This window comes from Cydia pomonella, chromosome 21, assembly GCF_033807575.1.
Source record: "Cydia pomonella isolate Wapato2018A chromosome 21, ilCydPomo1, whole genome shotgun sequence".
NCBI lineage: Eukaryota > Metazoa > Arthropoda > Insecta > Lepidoptera > Tortricidae > Cydia > Cydia pomonella.
Window position 1 is genome coordinate 2,223,534 of NC_084723.1, and position 26,685 is coordinate 2,250,218.

At 35.5% G+C, this 26,685-nt stretch overlaps 2 protein-coding genes and 1 long non-coding RNA gene across 4 annotated transcripts in view; 1 reads left to right on the forward strand and 2 right to left on the reverse strand.

Moving 5' to 3' along the window:
• The window catches only part of LOC133529539 (uncharacterized), a 408,510-nt gene extending 395,928 nt beyond the window's left edge, over positions 1 to 12,582 (forward strand). The window contains exon 2 of the mRNA XM_061867273.1: positions 6,662 to 12,582. Within this exon, the coding sequence (XP_061723257.1) occupies positions 7,097 to 12,301 (5,205 nt within the window). The 5' untranslated portion in view covers positions 6,662 to 7,096 and the 3' untranslated portion in view covers positions 12,302 to 12,582. The remainder of the gene's footprint in view (positions 1 to 6,661) is intronic.
• LOC133529557 (uncharacterized) overlaps positions 1 to 26,685 on the reverse strand; it is a 469,399-nt gene that overhangs the window by 359,906 nt on the left and 82,808 nt on the right. The gene's annotated exons all lie outside the window — the stretch shown is intronic.
• The window catches only part of LOC133529545 (octopamine receptor beta-2R-like), a 312,683-nt gene that overhangs the window by 108,132 nt on the left and 177,866 nt on the right, over positions 1 to 26,685 (reverse strand). The window lies entirely within an intron of this gene.

Consider the following 26,685-nt stretch of genomic DNA (forward strand, 5'->3'; position numbering starts at 1 on the left):
TTTTCATGCACATGTTTTAGGCCCACGCAAAAAAAAGTGAGTGACCCGTACCTTGAATATGTAGGTACTCGTATTTCCGTAAATATGGACATCACAAAACCACTGATTACCTGTCCCCGGTACAGCACACGTCGCACTCAATATACAATGGCATAAAGCCACGCATAAAACAAAAGCAACAGGGCATTGCATTGTTTTTCTACTACCGAAGTTTGGCTTGTCCGCTGCTGTAAAAATGCACATAATTGAATAAAATTCGAACTCGGTGTTAACATGCCTCAACGATATTATTTTTAACCGTACGTTAAGCTGCTATTGTATTCTCGCAAAGCCCATTTTTATTTTAAGTCGAAAATAGTACATTACGATACAAGTGCGAAAAATAGGAAATTCGAAACGAGTGGCGATAAATTAAAACACGACCGAAGGGAGTGTTTTAAATCGACACGAGTTGCTAATTACCTATTCGCACATGTATCGTACAACGTTTTACAGTAGGGAATGCAATAACCGGGCGTTTTTCATTACCGGTAATTTACCGACGCGAGGTCCCACTAACCGGTTAACCGGTAAATTACCGGTTATACGTTTATGAAATAAAATACATTGATTTTGCATTATTATTGATTGTGTCCTTATTTTCGTCAGTAACCTTTGAAAGTAATCAACAGCACGTTATAGAAACATCGACAAAACAAAATAAAGAAAATAAACTATAAACATTAAACAAGATATATTTACTAATCATATTAAATAAAAAATCAAACATGTATCATTTCAAAGCGAAATGAACTTGTACATTAAATAAGCAACATTAAACTTTTTTAATTCTTTAAAAATCGCAGTAATCAAAGGGTAACAAAAAAGTGACAGTCGTCATTTAAATGTCATACACGTTTGCATTTACACATCTATCAATATAATATTGTTATTAAAGTAACTAAAACCGTAATCAACATTCATTAAAATCTAGTAAAAATAAGAAAAAAATATATTTAACAGCAAGATTAGTTTCATATCATTTTAACACTAGTCACTTTAAAATTGCACTTTAAGAGGCCGTTATCGATTTAAGTCGCAAAAATGTCAAATTGATAGATTAAGCGCATGAAATTGTACACCTTTTGTTAACTATTAAAAATAACAAGTACTGGTTTCTATTAGCACGTCTTGTTATCTTTCATTATAATATTATTATTTTTTTAAAACAGACTCACTTAATTAGTAATGATTTTTTTTTCTGATGGACGTTTAGGTAAACGCGCAAAAAGCAGTGATTTTGTCGATCTTATTTGTAAATTTCGTTAAGTTTGGACTGCTAAAAATGGTACTTTTGTATTACACATATCCTGTACTTCAAATTTAATAAACTACATTTTTGTTACTATAAATTTGAAGTAGTGTAAATGAAAGTTAGACGAAATCAATTTTCTCTAGAAATTACTTCAAAACAACTGACAATTTCTCTGAAAATTGACTTAATTTCAACGTAATTTTGATACTTAAACAATCTACAACATTTGCTGAAACTGTTCTTATACATCATTTTGTATAATTTACTACCATAATTTATATGAATTTTTAAAAACTATCCCTTCTCGTCACCTATTACCAGGGACGCACGCTTGCGACCTCATTATTAAAAGGCAAGATGAAAAAACGTGCTAATAGAAACCAATACTTGTTATTTAGATATTACGTAACAAAAGGTGTACAATTCCAACGACTAAATCTTTCAATTTAAAATTTTTGCTCTAAAATCGTTACCGGGCTCTTAAGATAGGAGTTGGAATCAGGAACATGTCATCATCAGATCATTCTGTTAATTATATATAAAATATAGAACGTTGCTTAGACATTCGTGAACGATATCTTGAACACAAGTAACCAGCGGTAGAAAATGTTCTTTCGCATTCCACACTTGTCTGACACTACAGACTAAAACAAAGGACACTGAACATAGTAAGGCAGGTCGGGTAAGGGTGGTGAGAAGGGAAAGGGCGAGGGATTAGCGACCACTCATTTGTCACAAAACATTGCTTCCTAGTTCCTACTCCGACGAGATCATAAGATGCAGAAAAGTAAGTATTTTAAGTGTCTCTTCGTAATCGTAAACCGTAGTAATTGTTTTTTTTGTAAGTACGAAGACATAGATGGGCTAATTCAACAGGTTGTTACATTTTTATTTGCCTATACAACGTTCGGTAAATTCCCGGTTACGGCTGGAAATTACCGGTATTTTACCGACTGTAATATTGGTCAAATTACCGGGTAACCGGTTAACCGGTTAGCATTCCCTATTTTACAGTACATATGGCCCTTTAAATGTTCGACACAGTAACGTAATATGCTAATTTTCGCACTAGTGTTATAAAGTAGCACCATATGTACTGTAATAATCATTTATCGGTTCATAACACCAACAGGCCAATTATAATGTCAATTGACATCAAAATGATATTTTAATCATGTTATTTAGTAATCATTTATTTCGCTCGTACTTATCCGGAGATGTATTGGCGTGAGCGAGAGGTCGAGATAGATAAAACAGATGATTCAAATCAAATATCATTCTGCTGGTGTATGCCGAGGGGTGGCAGTTATTGGATCGAATTGGCCTGATACGGCCTAATAAACAAAAACGTCACTTTTGACACGGACATATCCAATCCATATCGTATCTTTAGGAAATTTTCGACGTATCTTAAATTTCGAATCGGACCGATAGTCATTTAAACGATAGTTTCATAAGGCCAAGCCAGACCCATTTTGAAGGCTTAAAATAAAGAATCAATATCATTTCCGATTTCTAAAATACTGTATGACTATTTGAAACTTGATAAATAAATAAGCAGCTTTTTGCACAATGTTATAGAATAGAATAGAATAAAAAAAACGTTTATTGCAAAACCATCTACAAACAGCACCACATTAGAAAACAAAAAAAAGTAAGAAAGAAGATCTAATACACTAAACAGTTATAACTACTTGCAACTTATACTAACATGCAATAGTTACAGTGATGATGCTGCAATAGAGGCTACAAATGGACACCACTCAGCATATGCTCTAACATACATATGGTACAGCGCATCTAGCATCTTAAACTGTTTTATTGAATCTGCCACACCATTTAAAGTTACTTACAATGCACAAAGACTTTCTGCTCTACCAATCTTGCATGTGTACAAACGCAAGTTAGAAGTGACGAAAAAGGTTGTAGACCGTTTTGTCTGATAGTAGTAGTCTCTGCCACAGCACATTGACATTAAGTCAATTTCCTATAACCTAGACTCATAATCAGTCAACCAACTAAGTCTAATTGCGCCACTGTTAACATTAAATCTTGTTTAAAACCGCTTGCTAAAAGGGGTTACTTTTTAAACTTTTAAGTAAACGATAACTTCTCCACTCAAGTTAAGGTTTTTTACTAGCTATTAACCTTAAAAAGTTCCCAAGTTTTAACAAGTTTTCAAGCAATTTAAGAATAATGAAATGTTTAAGAGGCTTGTATATCGACTTAGCGGGGCTTTAATAATGTAAAAAAAGGATTACATTTAAAACGTGTTTATTTTGCTTTGACAACTAAGTAGGTACTAATATAAATATGTACGACCCTTTGTCATGAAATTTTCTAGAAAAGTAAGAAAGTAAAACACTGCAGCAAAGAGAGACAAAGCTCTTTATTTTTTGTAAGTAAAAGGCTACTAAAAGACACACTATACTTACTAGACTTATTTTTCTATTCCATTTTAGGTCAGATAAGATTATATTATCTGAGTACAGATGGCTGGTTGGATGGCTGGGTACTTTTTGAACAAGCGTTAACGAAGTCTGTTTTAGCTTGGGCAAAAATGCTTTCGTATGTCCGGATGTTCTCCTCTACAGGTCGCAATTCTGAACCATTCTGCCGTCCTATCACTAAAACCTATCAAAGCTGCATATTACCAGTTTTCGTTTGGATGAATATTCTATAGGAAAAAATTCTCTATCGACTGGTCTTGGAAACATATTTTTATCATTTGTAGTTACGGAGATACAGACTCGACCTAACACGCTAACTGCATTATAATATGATACTTCTCGATACTATAAAATCGCAAACCCACATTATTCTTCTATAAGTAATATAAAAGCGCTTAGCCAGTTGTTTATTTTAATTAATCTTTTACAACATACAAAGCTAAAACACATTTACTTGGAAAAACTTTATAAATTTCCATTAAAGCCATTTAACCCTATTATTATGTTGTATCACGTACACTTTTTTACAATAAATACTATTTAAAAAAAAAACAGTTACTACGCTTAAACATGGCTAACGTTCTTTAACTGTGTGTTTAAAAGACTTTTATTGCGATCCATATTACAAATACACCACTAAAACCTATTTAGTTTTCTTAACGGGTAATTATGTTTGAGAAAAAGAATAATAATACAACAGTTAAACATGGCCAACTAACAATGCTACGCTAAAACCCCGCTAAGTATAAAGCATATTCCCTTAAATTTTATTACGTAGGACAGACAGTTTTTCAATGCGGCGCGCGCGCAGTAAGTTGTCTGTTTTCGTTGGTGAGTAATGGATGCATGTTTATGTCAAAAATGTCCGGTATGCGAATGTAAGTGTTAAATATCTCTTTATATTAAAGATTTAAGTAGGCACGCTAAGATTAGATTTTAACTATCTTAGAATTTGTTTTTTCCTACACATCTTTTAGACTACATAAATAAGTAATGAAATAAGGAATAATTTATAATTGTTATTTCTTTTATGCGTTATACGATTTTCAGAATACAGGCTTAGATTTAGCAGATCTAGAGACAAGAGAATCTAAATAGGTACAGTTAAAAACAATGGCCAGTAGAGTATTAAAATCAACCCTGGCAGAACGCTTTGACCTTATGTACCTATCACTATAACTTGAATTCGGTCTCAAGGTAAATCCACTGATACCTTGAGACCGTAACGTGTAAGTCCAAATCAAAATGCTTTCTAAATTAGTGTTCGTGTTCATGGTGCAGATAGTCTATGTTAGATGAGTAAAAGAGCCTCGACGGTATGTTTAAAGTGATAGAAGAAGAAAATATAATTTGTTAGAGTTTATACAGTTATGATATAAAACAGGAGACAACACGCTGCGCCGTTCTGTGCAAGAAAAATGAAGATCAAGAGGAATCCACCTTTATATGATATTGACGCCCTACTTAATAACTATGGAACTAGATATTTATCACAGGAGATACATTAAGAGAAAGCAATATGCCTAGTAAGATGTCGAAGTCACTCGTGTTGAAAGCATTACCGAAATCCAAGAACGATAACACCCTGATATACCATATTTGCACGTATATAATATATGCAGTAATTTTTACAAGAGCGGTGAAGAGCTGTGCCATGTGGGGTAACCGGGTTTGGTTTATATGGATTTGTGAGCGCATGTCTATTCAAAACAGTAACCTGTTGATGTACAAAAGGCACTAAAGAAGTTTAGAGAGGAAAGGAAGAAATGGAAATAAATAGAGTTGTAGTCTAAGAAGAAGGAGGAATTGGACTTTTTAGCAAATGAATAAGTAATAACGGTATCTTATTAAAGCGACGGGAAAATATAAGAAGAAATACATATGATGATATGATCAATAAGGTCAATTAGAGTTTTGGCTCAGATTGTCGACTCCAACGGCATTAGACGAGATGAACATTACGTCCTTTCTAAGGGCACTATCAGTGAATTGATCAAGGGAGGAAGAAGGATAGTCAGACATTGAGGTATTTGAAAAAAAGTTAGGTTGATGCATTAGAAGGAAAGTTAGAGCCTCTGATCATCTCCGCATATTGTACTGCAGTGATTCCGTAATGCATGACACTTAGCTTTATATTTATGCGAAGGATGTTAAAGGCTGATGCTAAAGTAGGTAACACATTTCTGTAAATTCGTTTTTTATCTTATGTGTATCCAACTAGTAAGTCCTCACCGATTACAGAGACAACTGCTCCAAATTCGGCATAATTACTACAGATTTCGATGCCTCTAAACCTAGTAAGTAGCATGTTGAGTTACCTTTTACCATCGTAAAACTCAGGAAGTCACAAATCCCATATAAAAAACTAGTAGGAATCTGAGAACTAATAGATTTTAGTGTGGTCATTTAGCCTTACTAGGTTTTTGAACTGGCAATCAAAGCGCGGGGGGCGCATTTTCAAAAGTGGTCTTTATTAGGTACTGGGCCTTACATGGATCACCTGATACCTACCTTATAATGGTTAGTAATCTACCCCTACATCTAACAAATATTTGAGACTGACACAATTTTCGTTTTTACTCCTTCGCGTAAAATTGTACAAAGCTGAAGACTGATTTGTCAGTATTTTTTACATTTTTAATTTTATTTTTGAATGCAAATAAATACATATACGATACAGGTGTGATTTATTCATTTAACAATAACTCTATAAACTTTGTAGTATAATGCTAATCAACGTGATTTTATTAAAACAAAAAAAAAATTGCAAATATTTCCACGACTTAAACCTAGTGAGCATTCGTCATTTAACGGGGTTTTAGAATAGGAACGCATACAAATTACTTCAATGTAGGGTCATTACATAGCTAAAAAACGGTCACAATCCAATAACGTGTGTATTATAAATGTTTTCTAGGTGTTTAAACGTATCTGTGCATATATATGTAGCCATAGTAGATCATTAACTCAGTTGCAATTACACCTGCATCGAAGAAACATGTCTTTTACTGTGTAACCTCCCCCTACATTCAAAAATGAGCTTTAACCGAAGGAACATATGGTCCAAAATCGAACCGGATCAAGTACGGGAGTGATGCAGGCGGCCGGCCGGCGAATACAATAGGGAGCGCATTCCTTAAGAGATAAGCGGAGTTGTTTACGTTGTTTAGTGAAGATTTAAGTAATGTTAAATAATTATTGATTTATAACAAACAGGAAAGTGATTGCAAGTGTGATTTACAAACTATTTGGCGTAAAGATAACTTCGTGTGTTGGAACTATTGACTTTGATACCTAGTGACAATTATCTGATTAATTATAAAGTGAATAAATAAGTGAATAAATTACTAAAATGCCTCCAATAACGCCCGAACAAACTCAATTCATTACCAAGTTAGAAGATGTGGCCGGTATGATACAAAAAACGCAATCTAACATAAAGAAGTGTCCAAAACAACGGCTAACCGAGGGTTATGTTAAACAAAGAATTAAAATGCTTGATGATTATTGGATTATGTTTAAACAAGCACACAATAGTCTCATGCATTGCACACCGCGTGAACAACGAGGAGATATCAAGTATTTTGTTAATGAAGATTATTATATTGTGGAAGACCTTTACCTCTGTTTGCAAGCCGACTTAACAGATTTATTGACCAAGTGGGAGTCTGAAAAAAAGGCAATGGAATTATCTACTATGTCAACGTCGTTCCATGAAGGGCAATTACCGTTTGTAAATCTGCCAAAAATCCAATTGCCGACCTTTTCAGGGAAATATGAAGATTGGCCCACATACCAAGATTTATTCACAGCCCTCGTGCACAACACAAAATTAACAAGTGTACAAAAGTTACACTATTTAAAAACAAGTGTCTCTGGTGAAGCAGAGACATTATTGCGGCATGTACAAATAACAGAAAATAATTACACACAGGCATGGGAGTTACTTAAAAACCGTTTCGGCAACAAAAGAATGATTGTTAATTCTGTATTAAAGAAATTAGTTGGTCAGAAGAAGATTCAAACCCAGTCTTCAAATCAAATAAAACATTTACTTGATACCACTATGGAATGTATCAACAGTTTAAACAATTTAAACGTAAACACGGATTCTTGGGATCCGATAATTATCTTTCTCGTCGGACAGAAGCTGGACGCTGAGTCAGTTAAAGACTGGGAACAAACTGTACATAAGGACAGCTCAGAAGACATGCCTAAGTGGGAAGAGTTACAGAAGTTTCTGGTGGCTAAGTTTCGCACATTGGAAATGGCCGCAGCAGTTTCAGTGCCTACACGTGATAAGTCACAAACTCCCAAAACATTTCATGTAGCTGAACAAGAAGAAGATGAAGAGAGTTTGTTCCAATGTGCTCATGCTAGCGTAGCATCACAGCCTACTTGTACCTATTGTAAAGGCGAACACTACATATTCAACTGCAAGGAATTTACTAAAAACTCAGTGGAAGACAGACATGATTTTGTGAGAAAGAACCGATTGTGTTACAACTGTCTTGTTCCATACCATAATGTATTTCGATGCAAACAAAAGACGTCGTGCAGGATCTGCAGAAAAAGACATCATTCTCTTCTGCATCAAACGCGAGAAGCTAATGAAGAAGTAGCTGCTACACAACCACAATCACAACCAGAACCTGACACGAAACTTACAACTTTGCACGTTTCCAAACAACAACCGAGTCGTAAAATGTTACTGGCCACAGCCCAAGTAGCGGTAAGATCGAGCGATGGTGATACACACATACTTCGAGCTCTAATCGACCCGTGCTCAGAGGCTTCATTTGTATCAGAACGAGTTGTACAATTACTGGGTTTGCCAAGAACTAGCATCAATGGAGTAGTTTCTGGACTTGAAGAAAGTACACAAATAAATATCAAGCATATGGTCGACATTACAATTTCATCAAGATATGAAAACAAGAAGACTGTTCTAGTTTCAGCTTACGTTTTAAAGTCTGTATCCACATATTTGCCTTCGAAACATATTTCGATAGATTCTCAGGCCATTGAAACATTGAAATTGGCTGATCCTACCTATGACATACCCAGCAAGGTGGATATGTTGCTCGGCGCAGAAATCTACTGTCAAATTATTCAAGAAGGTTTATTAAAAATGAATGATGGGATAGTCGCTCAAAAAACTACTTTAGGATGGATACTAACGGGTCGAAAACAAATAGAAGCACAGAGCGACCAACACAACGTTACAACATTACACATAACAAGAATGGTGGCTGAAGACAATGATTTACTGCGAAGGTTCTGGGAGATAGAAACTGATGTGTACAAGAAAAAGAAAATACTGACAAAAGAAGAAGAAAAATGCGAAGAGATATACAAAAGGACAACTAAAAGAGATGAAAGCGGAAGATATACAGTACACTTACCATTGAAACAAAATGTTGAAGAAACTGTTAATCTATGTGGTGATACGAAACATCAGGCTATCAATCGATTTCAGAGTTTGGAAAGAAAATTTAGAAAAGACGATAAGTTAAAGCAGGAATACACAAATGTTATAAATGAGTACAAGGACATGGGACACTTGCGAAGATCAGAAACACAAAACGATGAAAATGCACTGTATCTTGCTCATTTGGCTGTTATTCGAGAGGACAAAGACACTAGTAAAGTGCGCGTAGTCTATGATGCTTCTGCTAAGGGCTCACACGGTCACTCTCTCAATGACACCATGATGGTAGGGCCAGTTTTACAACCAGATCTTCGGAGCCTAGTAATAGCTTGGCGAAAACACAAGATTTGCGTCGTGGGAGATATCGTGAAAATGTATAGGATGATAAATATGACAAAGGAACACATAAACCTGCAACGCATTGTCTGGAGAGATAGGCCGGAAGATGAGTTCGAGAGCTATGAGTTAACAACTGTGACTTTTGGGACCGCTGCAGCGCCATTCTTAGCAGTCCGTACATTAAACCAATTAGCCGACGATGAAGCTCACGAATTTCCAGAAACTGCACCTGTAATAAAGAAGTCGTTTTACATGGATGATCTAATGGTAGGAAATGAAAACATAGAAGAAACAAAGAAAATGTGTCAAGAAATTAAAGAAATATTGAGAAGAGGAGGATTTCGAATGCAAAAATGGTCTAGCAATTCAGATGAAGTTTTAGAATATCTAAAAGAAGATAACAGTACAAGAGACACGCTGGAAATCAAAATGGATAAAATAATAAAGATTCTTGGTTTGACCTGGAATAGACAAGACGATACGTTTGAAATTACAGTAAACTTACCTGAGATGAGAAGTCCTATAACTAAGAGGTCGATACTTTCTGATGTAGCTCGCCTTTTCGACCCCTTTGGGTGGCTAGCACCTGTAATTATAACTGCTAAAGTTTTAATTCAGAAGTTATGGTTGAGTCATCTGGGGTGGGATGATGAATTGACATCGGACTTGACAGACGAGTGGATACGCTATAGAGAAGAACTGGTAAATTTACAAAACATCAAGGTTCAGCGCTGGTTACACTTGACACGAGAAGATGATCTCATTGAGCTGCACGGATTTTCAGATGCATCCACTCAAGCTTATGCAGCTGTGACGTACCTGAAAGTTGTTAGAGGTGGTGTAGTATACGTCTCAATGATCGCATCAAGAACTAAAGTCGCACCCTTGAAGCAGCTTTCTGTTCCAAAATTAGAGCTTTGTGCTGCAGCCTTATTAGCAGAATTGATCAGTGATGTCGCAGAACTTCTGAAGATTCCTAAAAATAAAATATTTGTTTGGACAGACTCAATGGTCGTACTGGCTTGGCTGCAATCTCAACCTAGTCGCTGGAAAACATTTGTAGCGAATAGAACAGCAGATATTACCAGATTGATAGATAATGATCGTTGGAGACATGTGCAATCTGCTGACAATCCTGCGGACATCGCGACAAGAGGAGTCAAAGCGCAAGAATTAGCTACACAAGATCTGTGGTGGAATGGGCCTGACTGGCTTAAGAGAGACCAAGTAGAATATGAAAAAACAGAAATTGCACAAACAGAATTAGAATCTAAAACGACATGTCTTGTACTTGTAGATGAGAGGCCTATATGGGAGAGATTTTCAACAATGTCACGAATGAAGAGAGTGCTAGCTTATTGTAGAAGAATGTTAACTGAACGAAAAAGAGAACTAGAAGAGAGTAAACATTTAACAGTTAAAGAAATGGAAAAAGTAGAAGAAGAATGTATAAGGTTTTATCAAAATCTAGTATACAGAAAAGATATAGACGATTTGAAGAAAGATGGAAGAGTTAAGAAAAGAAGTACTCTAATCACACTTGCACCATTCTTAGACGAGAAAGGTTTGTTAAGAGTGGGAGGACGTCTTCAAAATGCATCATTGTCTGAACAGACAAAGCATCCAATTATTATTCCACGAAACCAACATATTACAAAATTAATTATTAATGAGGCCCACACTAGAACACTTCATGGTTGGAATCAGTTAATGATGACTTACGTGAAAACCAAATATTGGGTTATCGGCTTAAAGTCATCCATTCGAAAATGCATTTACAATTGCAAGACCTGTGTCATAGACAAAGCTAAAGTCAAGAATCAATTCATGGGCCAGTTGCCAACAGTCAGAGTTAACCAAAATCGACCTTTTTTAAATAGTGGCGTTGACTATGCTGGACCTGTTTTAATGAGAACCTCTAAAGGCCGAGGACATCATGCAACTAAGGGATACATTTGTTTGTTCGTATGCATGGCTACGAAAGCCATTCATCTTGAGGCTGTATCAGATCTGACTTCACAAGCTTTCATAGCTGCTTTTAGAAGATTTGTTGCGCGCAGAGGCCATTGTCAAGATATTTGGAGCGACAATGGTACCAATTTTACTGGTTCTGCTAAAGAGTTGAAATGTATGTTCGAACCTGGGAAAAACAATTTAGCCAGCGAAGTGGCAGAACTGCTGGCTACTGAAGGGACAACGTGGCACTTCATACCCCCAAGAATGCCTTCATACGGCGGCCTATGGGAAGCGGGAGTTCAGTCTGCTAAACGACATTTAGCCAGAGTAAATAAGGATACTAAACTGACTTATGAAGAATTAGCCACTCTGTTGACTCAGGTCGAGGCCTGTCTAAATAGTCGTCCTCTTTGTGAAATAGACAGTACCACAGGAGTCCCGCTGACGCCAGGACATTTCTTGGTGGGTGAGCCCTTGGTCAGTGTTCCAGACTTCAATTATGAGCACAAAAAGGTCAATATACTTACCAGATGGCAGTTAGTACAGAAGATGACACAGAACTTTTGGCGTCAATGGCAGAACGATTACCTTAACACACTGCAACAAAGATATAAGTGGCAAGTTACTGTACCAGCGCCCTGCATTGGAGATTTAGTAATCATAAAGGATGAAATTACGCCACCTACTAAATGGTTACTAGGGAGGGTCAAGTATCTTCATCCTGGAGCAGATAACCTGGTGAGAGTGGTAACTGTACAGTGCAAGGGAGACCACGAGCTTAAAAGACCTTTATCAAAATTAATATTACTTCCTAAAACATTGAATGAGTAGTTATAGACCGAATCTAGTACAGTCAAGTATATGATGAAGTGAGTGAAACGATTTTGCATGTGCTGAAGTGAATATTTTTTACCAAAGCGTATATATTATTGTTCATATCTTAAAATTTTCATCTTTTTTGTAAATGACGGTGCATGCCCTCTGTTTTGAATTGTTTAAATTTATTGAAAACTGTTAGTTTTGGCGGCCGGTATGTTTAAACGTATCTGTGCATATATATGTAGCCATAGTAGATCATTAACTCAGTTGCAATTACACCTGCATCGAAGAAACATGTCTTTTACTGTGTAACCTCCCCCTACATTCAAAAATGAGCTTTAACCGAAGGAATATATTTAATATTTTAACAGATACAATACTATAAAATTGTTCAGTACCTTTGCGGTTATTAAGCTATGATTTGTTTATTACACAATTCATAATTACGATACTATAAACACGTAAATTGACTTTGGCCGTTATTTAGATATTTTTTATATATTAATCAATTCTAAAGAACGGCTAAAGTATACTTAACGGTGTTTTAAGAACGGCTAAAGTATACTTAACGGTGTTTTAGGAGTAATATCGTACATATTTTAGTAATTATTTGCAATACTAAAACACAAAATTGTGATTTTCTAATTTATAAAATAATATTTGAGAAAATGGTTTTCAAAAACAGTAAGCATAAATTTAGTTTTAATTTTTACATAAAAGAAATCCCGAATAAATGTACACATTTTCTAGAGATATTGGTTTGAACGTTTTTTGCCCATATCTCAAAACTATAATTTGTGGGTTAGATAGGTTTTAGGGATAGGACGGCAGCATTCCATTTCCATTTCAATTTCACCATTCTTGTGAATTTTTGTGAGCAGGTTCGATGGTTAAATAGATTTTTTATAAGTCACAATCAGTTATTGGATATTTTTCAAAACAGCGGAGTCTTACATTTTTTAAGATTTAAGTTATATTCGCGAGGTCTACAGCACACAGAGCGACTAGTTTATATATTTCACAAGTGCCACTTCAGTGATAAATAAGCATACGGCTCGCCAGATGCAGTCAGCAGTCACCGTAGCCTATGGACGCCTGTGACTACAGGGGTGTTAGGTGCGTGCGTTGCCGACATTTTAAAAACCAGTACGCTCCTTTTTTGAATGCCATACTGTGCTTCCTTAAGAAAACTTCGAGAGGTAGCTTATTCCGGAAAATAATAATTACTTACTGTTAAAATTTTACTGTTTATTCCATTAAAAATAAGCGGTAAGTACGGACGCACATGTATAAGTACTTAAATTTAAAAGGTAATTTAGTGGAAAACATGCCATCAAATAGCGGATATAATAAATTAAATATATATTAAATCGGGTCACTCACGGGCTATAAAACGATGATGCGTGAGTGACTCGTTTCAAATAATTTAGTAAAGGTCTAAGTATCACAGAATTTTCTTATAACACCGTGCCCTATGACTTTAGATTCATATCTGTCCCAATATCAAAGATGATTTTCCTCAAGCGCTCTGTTAATAATTTCTTTTATATTTCGCTAAAATTTAAAATTTCTCAACGTTGTCCAGTAAGCTCATTAAAATTTGAGGAAAAGACACAATGGTTACATTTTTTGCTGGACGTTCTCTTTGTACACCGATAATTACTTGTAATAATAGAGTAAATAAAAATGAATGGAACCTCACAATTCTGAAACAAAAGGCCCGAAAGTAAGCCCGCATTTTCCGGCATTGGCTATCATTTGTCACTCATCGAAGCTATTTGGGTCATTGTGCCCTCCGACAGTGGAACCGTCGCAACAATGCCGTTTGATACCTATTTATTAAGTGGGATTGGCGTGTTTATTGTTACAAATTTTACTGAAGGTAGATATCAAGGTTAGATTGAAATGGATTTGTGATTGTAGAATGTAAAATTCACCAGTTTTCAATATTATGAAGATGCGATATGTACGAGTTTATTTTTTTTATTTATAATAAAGAAAAAAAGACAATACGATATTGATCAATGTAAAATATTTACCGTGTGTTTAGAAGAGTATTAAAGAGAAATTAAGTACGAAAATAAATATAAATTAGCTTGTTACAAATATTCACTCAAATACAATGTTACAATTTTAATGTCTTTGAAAAAAAATTTTTAATCAACAAGAATAGAACACCAATCAATTTATGTTTATATACTTTTAGTGACTTTTACGTCTTTCATAAATAAAATATTCACGTTTAAATGAAAAATTGTACAACTTTGTCGACTCGGCCTTAGGTATCTAATAAGTAATTATTTCAAATGTTCCTAATTTCAATGTCTTTTTAATAATATGACGCGACGCGTATGAGTTTCTTTTGTAGATTTAATATAAGCAAATCCGCGTGTAAAAGAAAGACACTAGTACAAAATTGATTAAAATGTATAAATTTTTCGGTGTATTTAGAAAAGTAAGAAAGAAAAATTTTGTGCGACAATAAATACAAGGTGTAACCAAAATAGTGGGGATCCTGTTCTGATTAGGAAAAAGTAAAAGAAAAAAGAATGTCGCGAATTTTTTTTTGCTTTTTATGGAGGGTCGACTGGGACAATCTGCCGCACAGAAAAATAATCCTTGTAAAAATAAGGTTGTTAAGGACAAAATATTAACACTAATGCAATGTTAAATTTTTTTTGTTTGTTATACATTCACATTGTTAATCAATTAAACAAGAATAGAACACCAACAAATTCCTGTATATATATGTTCATTAAATTTTACATGTCTTTCAAAACCAAAACATCCACTGTACAAGTTTTTCGACTTTGCCCTACATAATTAAAAATTCAGATCTTCCTAATTTCGTTGTCTCCTTACTGACAAAATACTATATATAACTTTTCATCTAACAACGTAACGTATAACGTGTAACATCAAAAATATAAAACAACATTTTGCCGAATCTTCGTACATATTCGGCAGTTCAGAGCTGACATTTTTCACCCACCGGAGATTGTTTCTCGACGACGGTCGGACAGGCTCGTTAAAATCGTGACACATTATACGTCGGTGCACATTCTAACACCTTGTCGTTTTAGCTTTGACAAGGAACTGGAAGTAAGTATTTTTAGTCCAGAAAGGACATGGTTATATATATTTTTTAAATATTCTAATAAGATATTTACGCATAAATTATGTATGTGCAGTTCCATGTATAAAGGGTATTTGTGTTCCATGTGCATAGACCCTTTTCTGATGGAAAGCCATATACAGTACCATGTAAATGCAGTAATCGTATAAGCGTTTTACCTTTCCTACTACCAACTAAGCAAATATAATGTTTCAAGTATAGTCCCAGTAAAAGAAGTAAAATACACTCTCAATAAGGTAAATGTGACTATAAAATTGGAACAACTAATCCCAGCTATATATGTTTGTTTTATCTCACTAACAGAGGTAATTCAGTGCGGAAGTTCCCGGACCGCACCATGAGTCCCAGCTATGGAGGTTTCTTACTTATCTAATTTCACTGTAATTTATTTATTTATTTGGGAAACATACAGCATATAATAATACAATAAGGTACAAGATAAAGTTAGAACATAAGCCAAAACAGTTTCCACTTATGGACAAAATTCCTTTGCCCTGAAAAAAGTACAATAATTGGGTATTTTTAATTTAATGTTGAATTTAACAGTAACATTCAGTAAATAAGATAATACATGAGCAATTATAACAAGCATACTTTGGAATTTTGAAAATAACAAGCACAATTTTTATTTAGACTTTGAAATTTCAAATAATAGGTACAATTACAATACAAGACAAGCTTACAAATTTATTACGAGCTACGAAGTAGATAACGGAATTACCATTTTTTTGTTTTGATTTGTTTTTTTTTTTAATTTATTTTATTTTGTTTGATGACAGAAACAAATTTATTACACTTATGCTGGAACAAATCAATGTGTGAATATTTCTTGTTGTAAATATTCCATGATCTTGCTAAAAATTTGTTGTAATACAAGAATATACCCATTTCTAATTCACCATAATTCCCGTTCGTAAAATGACTGGAGTATTTTGGGTTGTATGACATGTTGTAAACATGTTTGCCATTTTGCTCCCTGTGAGTTTGTCAGTGTGTATTATTTTTCTTGCATTGGAGCGTACGACTTGCAATCCGGAGGTCGCAGGTTCAAACCCCGGTTCGTACCAATGAGTTTTCCGGAACTTATTTACTTACTTATTATATCATTTGATATTTACCATTCGCTTTTTGGTGAAAGAAAACATCGCGAGGAAACCGGACTAATCCCAATAAGACCAAGTTTACCTTCTGGGTTGGAAGATCAGATGGCAGTCGTTTTCATAAAAACTAGTGTCTACGCTAATTCTTGGGATTAGTTTCCAACTCATTTCCACCCTCTGGAGTTGCAGATGTCCATAGGCGATAGTAATTGCTTACTATGTCGCTATTCGTCTGCTCGTTAGCCACTCATTAGTCCATCTCATAAAAAAAGGTCTTTATTGTTTCCCATAAAGTTTTAAGTCATGTCATAATTTGATTTTTGATTAAAACAAACCTAACCTAACATACCTATAAGATAACCTTACGATAATACTGAAAAGTTAACGGTTTCAGAGTTATGACTAATGATAATATGACTTTCAATAATTATGTCAAACAAAGGGATTCGTATAAAAAAATCATACACTGCTAATTGCCTATATGTATTCAAATCTAAATTCAAGAAGTTGAACATCAATTTCATATTCAATTTTCCTTAAGTATGATGTAAGACTGCACTGAAATAGAAGGAAGAATGCACAGACTATAGCGAAAATCGATCCACCAACACGAAACATGCAATATGAACTGCCAAGCCATTTTCTACTCTATCACGTTTCAATGAAGTCCAATATTCGAGTGTATTTCATTCAGAGCACCTGTGTTTCAATGTCAAGAAACGGCGAACTGAAATTATTCATTTGAGAAAACTAAAGTGTGTTGCCAAGTGTTATTGGAATAGGGTTGTATAAAATAGATAAATTAGATTAACATTTTTTTTTTTCTCAAACATACTCCGAAATGTATGCGTTAATGTCACGAAATGAAGACATGAAGTTGCTCATTTATGGCTCCTTAAATTACTTCTTGACCTAGGCCAAGAAGTAATGTAGGCAGTTAGTATGAAACGTACATTATTTCCCGCTGCTCTAACTTTTAAAATTTGCTCACTAAGATTAGACTGACAAAGGAAATATTACATACAGCCAACGACAACTCTCTCTGTAAGCATACTTGCGACATTTAAAAAAAATCTATGGTACTATATTTATAAGCGGTTAAACATGGTGCTCGAATAGCTTTTTCAAATGTCAAGTTTAAAAAACAAAAAACGCGGCAATTTACATTTTTATTTTCTTACATTGTTTCAGAAAATCACTATACAATCCTTGGCCGGAACAGGGATTGCAAGACGTTGTCTCGTCTATGTACTATTAGAACGCATACTGACATCATAATGATATTAGTATCATGATAATTTATTATCGTTTGTCCTGCCCGCGCCAATACATGTACAGACAAGTGCGAGCGAAACGCACGATAATTGAATGACATCAATTAGCTGTCATTCTGATATCAGTATTCATTCGAATGGTCTAAAAAAGTCATTAAAGAGACATGGATTCAACATGGCATCACAAAAGTGGTGGTCGTACTAAGATAAGATAACATAAGATAATATAAGATAACATAAGATAAAGTTTATGAATACCTGAAGTTTTACACCTCATACATAATTTTTTATATTACTTAGGATTCGCTGTCCAAGAGTCTTTCGATGATAATAAAAATAGAAACCTGTGTTATAAGTACGAGTAACTAACAAATATCATTTTGACGTTTAAATGTAGTGATATTTAAATAACTGGGTGCGTAGACAAGATGCCAATATTTTACGCTCCGAAGCGTAGTTATCTCTCTATCACTTTTTCATATTAGTATGACAGAGACAGTTGCATTTCGTTCGTACGGAGCGTTAACGATTGCCATCTTGTCTGCGCATCCTGATTAGAATCGTACATATTAATGTAAAAAGGAAGATTTGCAAACTCAAAATTAAAATTCCTATCCAAATCGACTCCTTTAATTAACCAGTTCCATCCTTATCTCTACCCAGATGTGTGACAGAGACGGATGTTATCGAGTCGAGTTAAGAGCTCTCAAACGAGGGCTCTTCTGCAGAGATTGGTTTGGGATGAAGAGCGCTTCGGCAAAGGGTGTTCCCACTTAGGATGGTATTACTTACATGCCTAGGTCTTATACGGGCTGATAGAAATGTGATTGTATTGTTAAATAAAAAAGTCGTTTATTATATTGATGTATGCTAGTATATATATTATTTTATATACTTTATTGTACTAATGTTATTTATCCGAATTTGTTATTTATGTTGTCATCTGAAATGGGCAAGCTGTTGGACTTTATTTTACCCAAAACATCTAAATGTACACAGTTCTGACAATAAAGGAATCTTATCTTATCTTATTTTATCTATTGTGGAAACTATATTAAATGAGTATACTTTTTCAAATATGAGCAATAATATATTCCTTAAAGTTGAAGGTTAGCTGGAAGAGATCCCTTATAAGCCTTTTGCCTTTTTACCTCAATTTCTGTAAATTTTATGTAAACCTGTTTTAGTATTATAAAGTGATCACTACTACTAATTATGTAAATATTATTGTCTCAAGCTTCATCTAAGCAGATTATTGAACTTTTATACACTTACCTATAGGTAAGTGTATAAAACCAGCCACATTACATACCAGCCATACAGGAGTAGTAATTGATATTCAGTAGTGAGTAAGCATAAGGTTCCTACAAAAAACGTGTCAAAATGCTAACCGCATCAACGTCCCCACGGCATAACCAACTCTTGACCCGAATTTCCCTCAAACCGTCCCATTTCGTTTTCGCCAAAACTCATTACATGTAACGCCGCGTCCTTAGCATTCCTCATGTGACGTGTGTGGTTTATGAAAAATGTCTTAAACGCCATGTCATTTTAAGCAACTTATACCCTTTATATAAATGTGTTTAAAAAGGCATATGTGACGGTATTTTTCTATGTATTTACGTGAATTTGATGGGACTTAAAAAAGAGGTGTAGTGTCAAATGCTTACCAAGCAATAGCTAGTTACAGGCTTGGTTTAGTACAAAAAGTGACATCGAACACTTATTGCAATTAATTTTTCTAGAAAGTACTTACAAATAAATTCAGCAACTACTTAAAAGTGCAAACCTCAAGTTTAGAAATCATGTCTATAGTTTAAAAAACAAAAATGATGACTAAATACTTGAGTGTCTGAAATATTAAAAAAATCGTAATGAGTGTTTTCTTGAACTTAGATCCAATATTGCTCAACGTGTTTGGATAATTTATGACATCCTTATCGTCAACGAAGGCAACACAAAAATGAGTTTATTACCTATCACGTGAGTGACTCGATACAAAACCATATGTAGATATCTGTGCGTGAGTGACCCGCTACAAAATCTATCTGTGTATGAGTGAACTGTATTAATAATGAAATATTTAAACGCGAATCTTAACCATATGTAGGTCATAATATAATGGTTTTATCCTCTTTGCATTGAGAATATATCGCCTGGCGTGACAAATTATTCCCAGGACAGCGTTTTATAATAAATTTAATGCTTGTAATGTTTTCGGTCAAATTATGCAAACTTTATGTGTAATCATGGTAAAGTTAAGTGATTTTAGTGGGGTGTCACATTAAAACGCCTTTGTTTATGTCGGCTTTAAAAGTTTGGGAGTGGTTAGTTCGGAAGGTATTTTAGTTGAGTAATCATATCATCCAATCTCACACCTGAGGATGCCGAAGACCGGGCAAAGTCGAGAAGATTAAGTAGGAAAGTGGACCCTGGCGCTAGGCTGGGATAACGCTAGGTTGAAGAAGAATCATATCATCCATCTGGACCCCCAAACTATCGCTGGAGAGACGAAGTGCAAAAAAGACCTTAGCGAACTCGGCGCCGTCGACTGGACAGAGAAGCATGGCGGTCTTTGGTGTCGGAGGCCAACAGCCCGATTCGAAGAATGATTAAGACACGTTTAAGATCTTGGAAAGAACTTTAAAAAATCGATAGCTAAACGACATGTCAAAATTGACGTTTATTTCGATTCCGCTGTGATCCCAATAAGATTTATCTACGATATTTCTAACGTCAAAGTGACATTGGTTGCCCGAATCGAGCTGCTTCTGTCAATTATACGACATACAAAAGATAACTAAATGAAAACTTATCTAAACTAGAACTTATCGTTATTTTATCTCATTCTTCGAATCGGGCCGCAAGATCCACTTCGGGTCGCTGCGCCACAGCAGTAAGTAAGTAAGTAATCATATAATCATTCTGGGCCTTTTCACAGATGATTGCTAACGGAGCCTCAGGTCCGTCTTACAAACTAACCCCAAAGCATTTTGCAAGTACACCCAGCTGAATTGAATGAATTCATGCAACATAATGTGTCCATGCAATTTTGTAGTTCACTGTAACTTACTAGTTTTAACGAGTTCCATCTGACCTTTCAACCCACCGTAAAGTAGAATCTGTATAATTTTAGTAACTGTAAAGTAGAATCTGTATAATCTGTATAACTGTAGTCGCACTTATAAATAATATATCACGTAAATTGACAGATACATCGGGAGCAACAACGTAATCGCAAATGACATTCAAAGTTTCAAACGTCACCTTATAAGTAATCTATAAAATACTTACTAAATTATTTTTACTATAATATATTAGAAGAATTAGATAGTACACTCATTCCTTTTACGAAAATACAATGACGGAGGGCGCTTTATTTGATCAAGAAATATATAAGACTAAAAGTCTTTTCGCATCCACACACCGGTAAAATGTAAATAAAATATTAAACACAAACAAAGTGACAAATGATCCCCTGTGGAATAGATGTAAATTAAAATCCTTTGAAGAAACATGGTTACTGAAGACGCGTAATAATGTTTGTAGCAGATAAAGACGAGTGAATAATAAGGATAGTTGATCTCAAAACATATTCATTATCATCATCATCTCAGTCATGAGACGTCCACTTCTGAACATAGCTAAAAACATCAAACGAAGAAGTATACAGGTACATTAATTGCGTAAAAACTGTTCTTAGAATTTTTATATCTGTTGTGTGTAAGTATATCTAGAGATAAAAACGTCACGCAAATATCCCCTTTCAAATTAAGTCCATATAGCAAACATTGCTGGACCTCAATTGATACATTTATTTTTTGTGTCTTATGTCACAGAAGAACATATTGTTGTATGCCTTATATAATAAAATATTTCTATACATTCACAATAATTATTTCTATAAATTCTCGAAAATTGCGTACGATACGCGCTAAGCTTTTGTGTCTGAACTAAAGTCATTTTTATAGATTTTTTAAAACACCAACTGATCAAAAACAAGTTTTATTTTTTGGTTTTATTATAGTTTTATTTCTTTTATTAAGAGGCCCACAGTCATTTAAAATGAATGCGGTAATAAAATATTGCATTTGAATTATATTAGACCTTCCTTATTTCATCCTTAATCAATATAAAGGAAACAAGAAGAATAAGAAAGAGAGTAGAAGAATAAGAAGGAGGCCTTTGCCCAGCTGTGGGACAATATGGACTCATTATATAATATATAATATAAAGGCTCTAAATTTTATAATCTACATTTTTTTTTATGGTAGAGGAGGCAAACTATGCTATGTAAATACACATGAATTAATTTTGGACATTATTTAGGTGCATGTTTAGTATTAGGTAAAAACTTTAAAATTTGCATGTCACTGTGTGACAAGGTAGCTTGGCTCAGTTAACTATAAACTGCAACATCCTATGTATACCCTATCTTTCGCAAATAAATAACTTATTGTTTATTATTATTGTTTATTATTCAAAAAAACATTGTAATTACAGCGTTCGCCAAAACATTACAATCTTAATATTAACCATTATTACTTAACCTAATATGTAAAATCACTACATTAGACTACTTAATTAATACTGCGATTCAAATATTTGTTTACATTTTTGTATAAGTTGTGACCACTTGAATGCGAACACATCAATGTGCGGTGCCACATTACGCACAGAGTTGAGCAGCGTGAGTGCGGTGTGTAGCGGCGCCTGGCGCAGCAGCCCGCTGCGCGCGGGTGGCGCTGCCAGCAGCGGCGCGCTGCGCAGGCGCCTGCGCGCATCAGGTGCATACAGTCTTACCACCTCACTGACCAAGTCTACACAATCCACCCTATTATGAATGACGCCTAGGGCGAGCTTCACTACTGCTAGGTATCGTCTGGTTTCTAGTGATTCGTACCCTAGCATGCCTAGCAGAAAACGCGTCGGGTACATGTAGGGATAATATGTAAATTGTTTTTTGTATAAGTGACGTAAGTACCTTTTCTGAACCCTTTCGAGTAAAAGTATATAAGAATTTTCGTGAGGTGTCCAAACTGTTGCACCCGTTTCTAATACACTCCGAACGAGAGCCGAATATAGAGCGCGCAGAGCCATGGGCGAAAATGGCTGAGAATTACGCAGTACGAATCCAAGTTTTTGAGCCGCCCTCTTAGCGACATTTATCGCATGTTCGCGGAACGTTAATTGTTGGTCAAACAATACCCCCAGGTCTCTCACCGAGCTTACGCGTGTAATGGCGCTGTCGCTTAAAGTATATTGGCATATAATTGGCTGAGACGAACGAGTGAATGACATTACTTCACATTTTTTTAAATTAAATGTCAACGCATTAAGCTTAAGCACACTCCATCTATACATCGCATTGATGTCGTCTTGTAACTCCTTACAGTCTGCTCCATTCTTTATGACCTTTACAATTTTAACATCATCTGCAAACATGAGAACTTTACTATGACGCGCTACTGTTGGCAGATCATTTATTAGAATATTAAAAAGCAACGGGCCCAAATTCGACCCTTGACTTATACCCGAGAGCGTCACGTATGCATCTGATAGAAAAGGTCCGTACTTCACAAATTGCGTTCTATCGCCGAGGTAACTTGAGAAAAGTCGTAGCAATCTAGGTGCAAAACCCATAGAACCCAATTTGGTTAGCAATACATCATTATCCACTCTGTCGAATGCCTTTTGAAAGTCCAAATATATGACGTCCACTTGGTTTCTTTTGTCAACTTCGTAAGACATCAAACTGAGTAAACTAACCAGATTGGTTGCAACTGACCGCCTAGGAAGGAATGCGTGCTGCGCGCTCGTAATGTGCGGTAAGCCTTGAGGTAATATAAGTGCATGCAGCGTCATCTCAAATACTTTAGCAAGAGAGCATAATATCGCAACCGGTCTATAATTTTCAACTTGGGTCTTAGGCCCTGTTTTTGGGATAGGTGTGACTCGAGATTGTTTCCAGCACTTAGGGTAAACTCCGGTCGATAGAATTATGTTAAATATAAACCTAATTGGTTCGCACAGATAGTCAGCACATCCCTTTATGACATAAGGCGGTATGGCATCCGGCCCTGGGGACGTATTAGACCTTAGTTTTTTTATTGCTTTTTGGACATCATTCGTACTGAACGTCGATACGTCGACCCGCCGCGAGTCCGCTGCCCCAGTCGCGCTAACTACGGATGGATCTAGGAGAGGCTTGTTTGTAAGAAACTTATGACTTATGACTAAACAAGCAGACGGATCACCTGATGGTAAGCGATTACCGCCGCCCATGGACATCTGCAACACCAGAGGGGTTGTAAGTGCGTTGCCAGCCTTTAAGATGGGAGTACGCTCTTTTCTTGGAGGTTTGAAAGTCGTATCGGTCCGGAAATACCGCAGGCGACAGTTCATTACACTACATACACGATTGTTGAACGGACATAAAAAATATTGAAGATTCTTGCTAAAATCACATTTTTTTCTATAAATCGAAATTAAAAGCAGGCATTTCAGAGGCATTCTTTATTATTAACTGGTCTCTGGCCAAAGGGAATGGGATTGCATCGCTGATGGCTTTAAAAGCCAATTGAATCGAGAAGTCGTGTCGAGTGCGGATTGGTTTGAAATTGAAACTTGTTTACTTGTATGTCTAAGGATTGATTGCTTGATCATGTGACATAGGTAGGTAGATAAATATATACACACGTTGAGTCTTCTTTTTTTTTGACGTGACAACGTCTTATAATTCGATAGAGCCGGCTACACGCACGAAAAAACATGACGCATGCGGCGTTACCTCGCTCTGAGGCGTTCCATTTAAGGCTTGAAGTGCAAGCGAGAGCGCGCAACGAGCGACAAAGAGGCACAATCGGCCTCCGCGTTCGACAGCAATTGTATTTATGCGTACAAATAAATGTAACTTGATCAATTCAATTGTGATTTCTATTTACCTCCTTCTCTATATCCATACAAAATATCTATCAAACAAATAAAATTAAAATTTTCTTTTGAAAAATGAAACCACTCCATCAGTATTTTCTTATGACGTTGTCACGTTCAACTATCGTCAGTAAACCGACTTTACAGACAACCGTTTTTTAAACCGGCTAAGAGCATGTCAGGCCATGCTCAGTATCCGGTAAGGTTCCGTATTTACCGGCTTGTTACGATAGGCTGTCTTGAACATGGGTCGTTTAGGTGTGTATAAAAAAGCAAAAGGGACCTTTGAACCTTTTACTTTTGAAACTTATAAACGGCTCAATCGATCATGTTTGCTATAGTTTTTATTGGAAATGTTTAATAATTATAAGCCCATTATAAAAATAATGCTTCTGCAATTCGTCATCAGGATGGTTAGGTTTCATTCAAAAACTTATAAACGGCTCAATCGATCATGTTTGCTATAGTTTTTATTGGAAATGTTTAATAATTATAAGCCCATTATAAAAAATAATGCCTCTGCAATTAGTCATCAGGATGGTTAGGTTTCATTCAATATAACCTAAAATATTTGCTAAAACAAGAGTTCAAATGCTCATGTCATCTTACTTCCACTACGAACCCCCGTCATTCAAACTTTACGGCTGCTTTTCCACCAGAGATATGAAAAAATGTGTAGCTAGTGTTTGTTAAAAAACAATAGACTCACTTCATTTGTTTTCCTCGCTCAGGAAGTAGTTAGTGATTCTATTGATTCTTAACAAACACATCCCACGCACACATCCTTGCAAATCTCTGGTAGAAACGCAGGCTAAGCCACACTTATATACATTCTTTACGACTATGTGTCTCGCTGCACACCAACTCGTACATATGATACGAATCACGCCCATATTTTGACAGAGATTAGACAAACAAATTGGGCACAGAGCTATTATGGCGCAGTTGTGTAATTAATGTGCGAGCTTCAGTTACCACGTTTAAAGTGATAGTACCTGGGCGACCGAGCATTGCTCGGTTATAACTATTTATTGTAATATGGTGGTGTATAGGTGATAATCTTATCTATATTTTTTTACTACATTAAACTTGTCTAAAACAATAAAAATTAAAAAATTATATATAAACTTGAACATATAAAAAAAAAAGTTAGTCACCGGGCGAGATTCGAACCCGTAACACTCGTTTAGCAGTCCGCGTCTTAACCTGCTGGACCAGACGGACAGTGACCGGCAACACGAAATTAGCGACCATATTCTGCGTCGAAAGAAAAACGCATGAAAACTCGAAAACACGCGTTTTACCAAACATAAGACTAATCTAGATCGATTGTTTACCCCCAAAAACCCCCATATACCAAATTTCAGCAAAATCGTTAGAGCCGTTTCCGAGATCCCGGAAATATACATACATATATATATACAAGAATTGCTCCTTTAAAGATATAAGATTTAGATGATGACTGCAACCCGCGGCAGCAGTGCTGTGCAATGTTAATGCTGCATCGTTAAAGGAAGTATGACGACCGGTCTGGCCTAGTGGGTAGTGACCCTGCCTATGAAGCCGAGGGTTCTGGGTTCGAATCCCGGTAAGGGCATTTATTTGATGAGCACAGATATTTGTCTGGAGTCATAGATGTTTTCTATGTATTTAAGTATTTGTATATTATATATATCGTTGTCTGAGTACCCACAACACAAGTCTTCTTGGCTTACCGTGGGACTTAGTCAATTTGTGTATGTCCCTATAATATTTATTTATTCAGAAAATAGTAGGCAATTAGCGTGAATTGTTAAGAAAAGTTAATAATTAAGCATTAAATTTCAATAAAGACTTATTGGTTTTGGTGTTCATTTTATAATATAAGCGATTTAAATGAGCGTCTTCGGTACTATGCCGCAGGGGCTATTCTTAGATTTAATTTAGTTTGATTTTAGATTTAATTTAGTCATA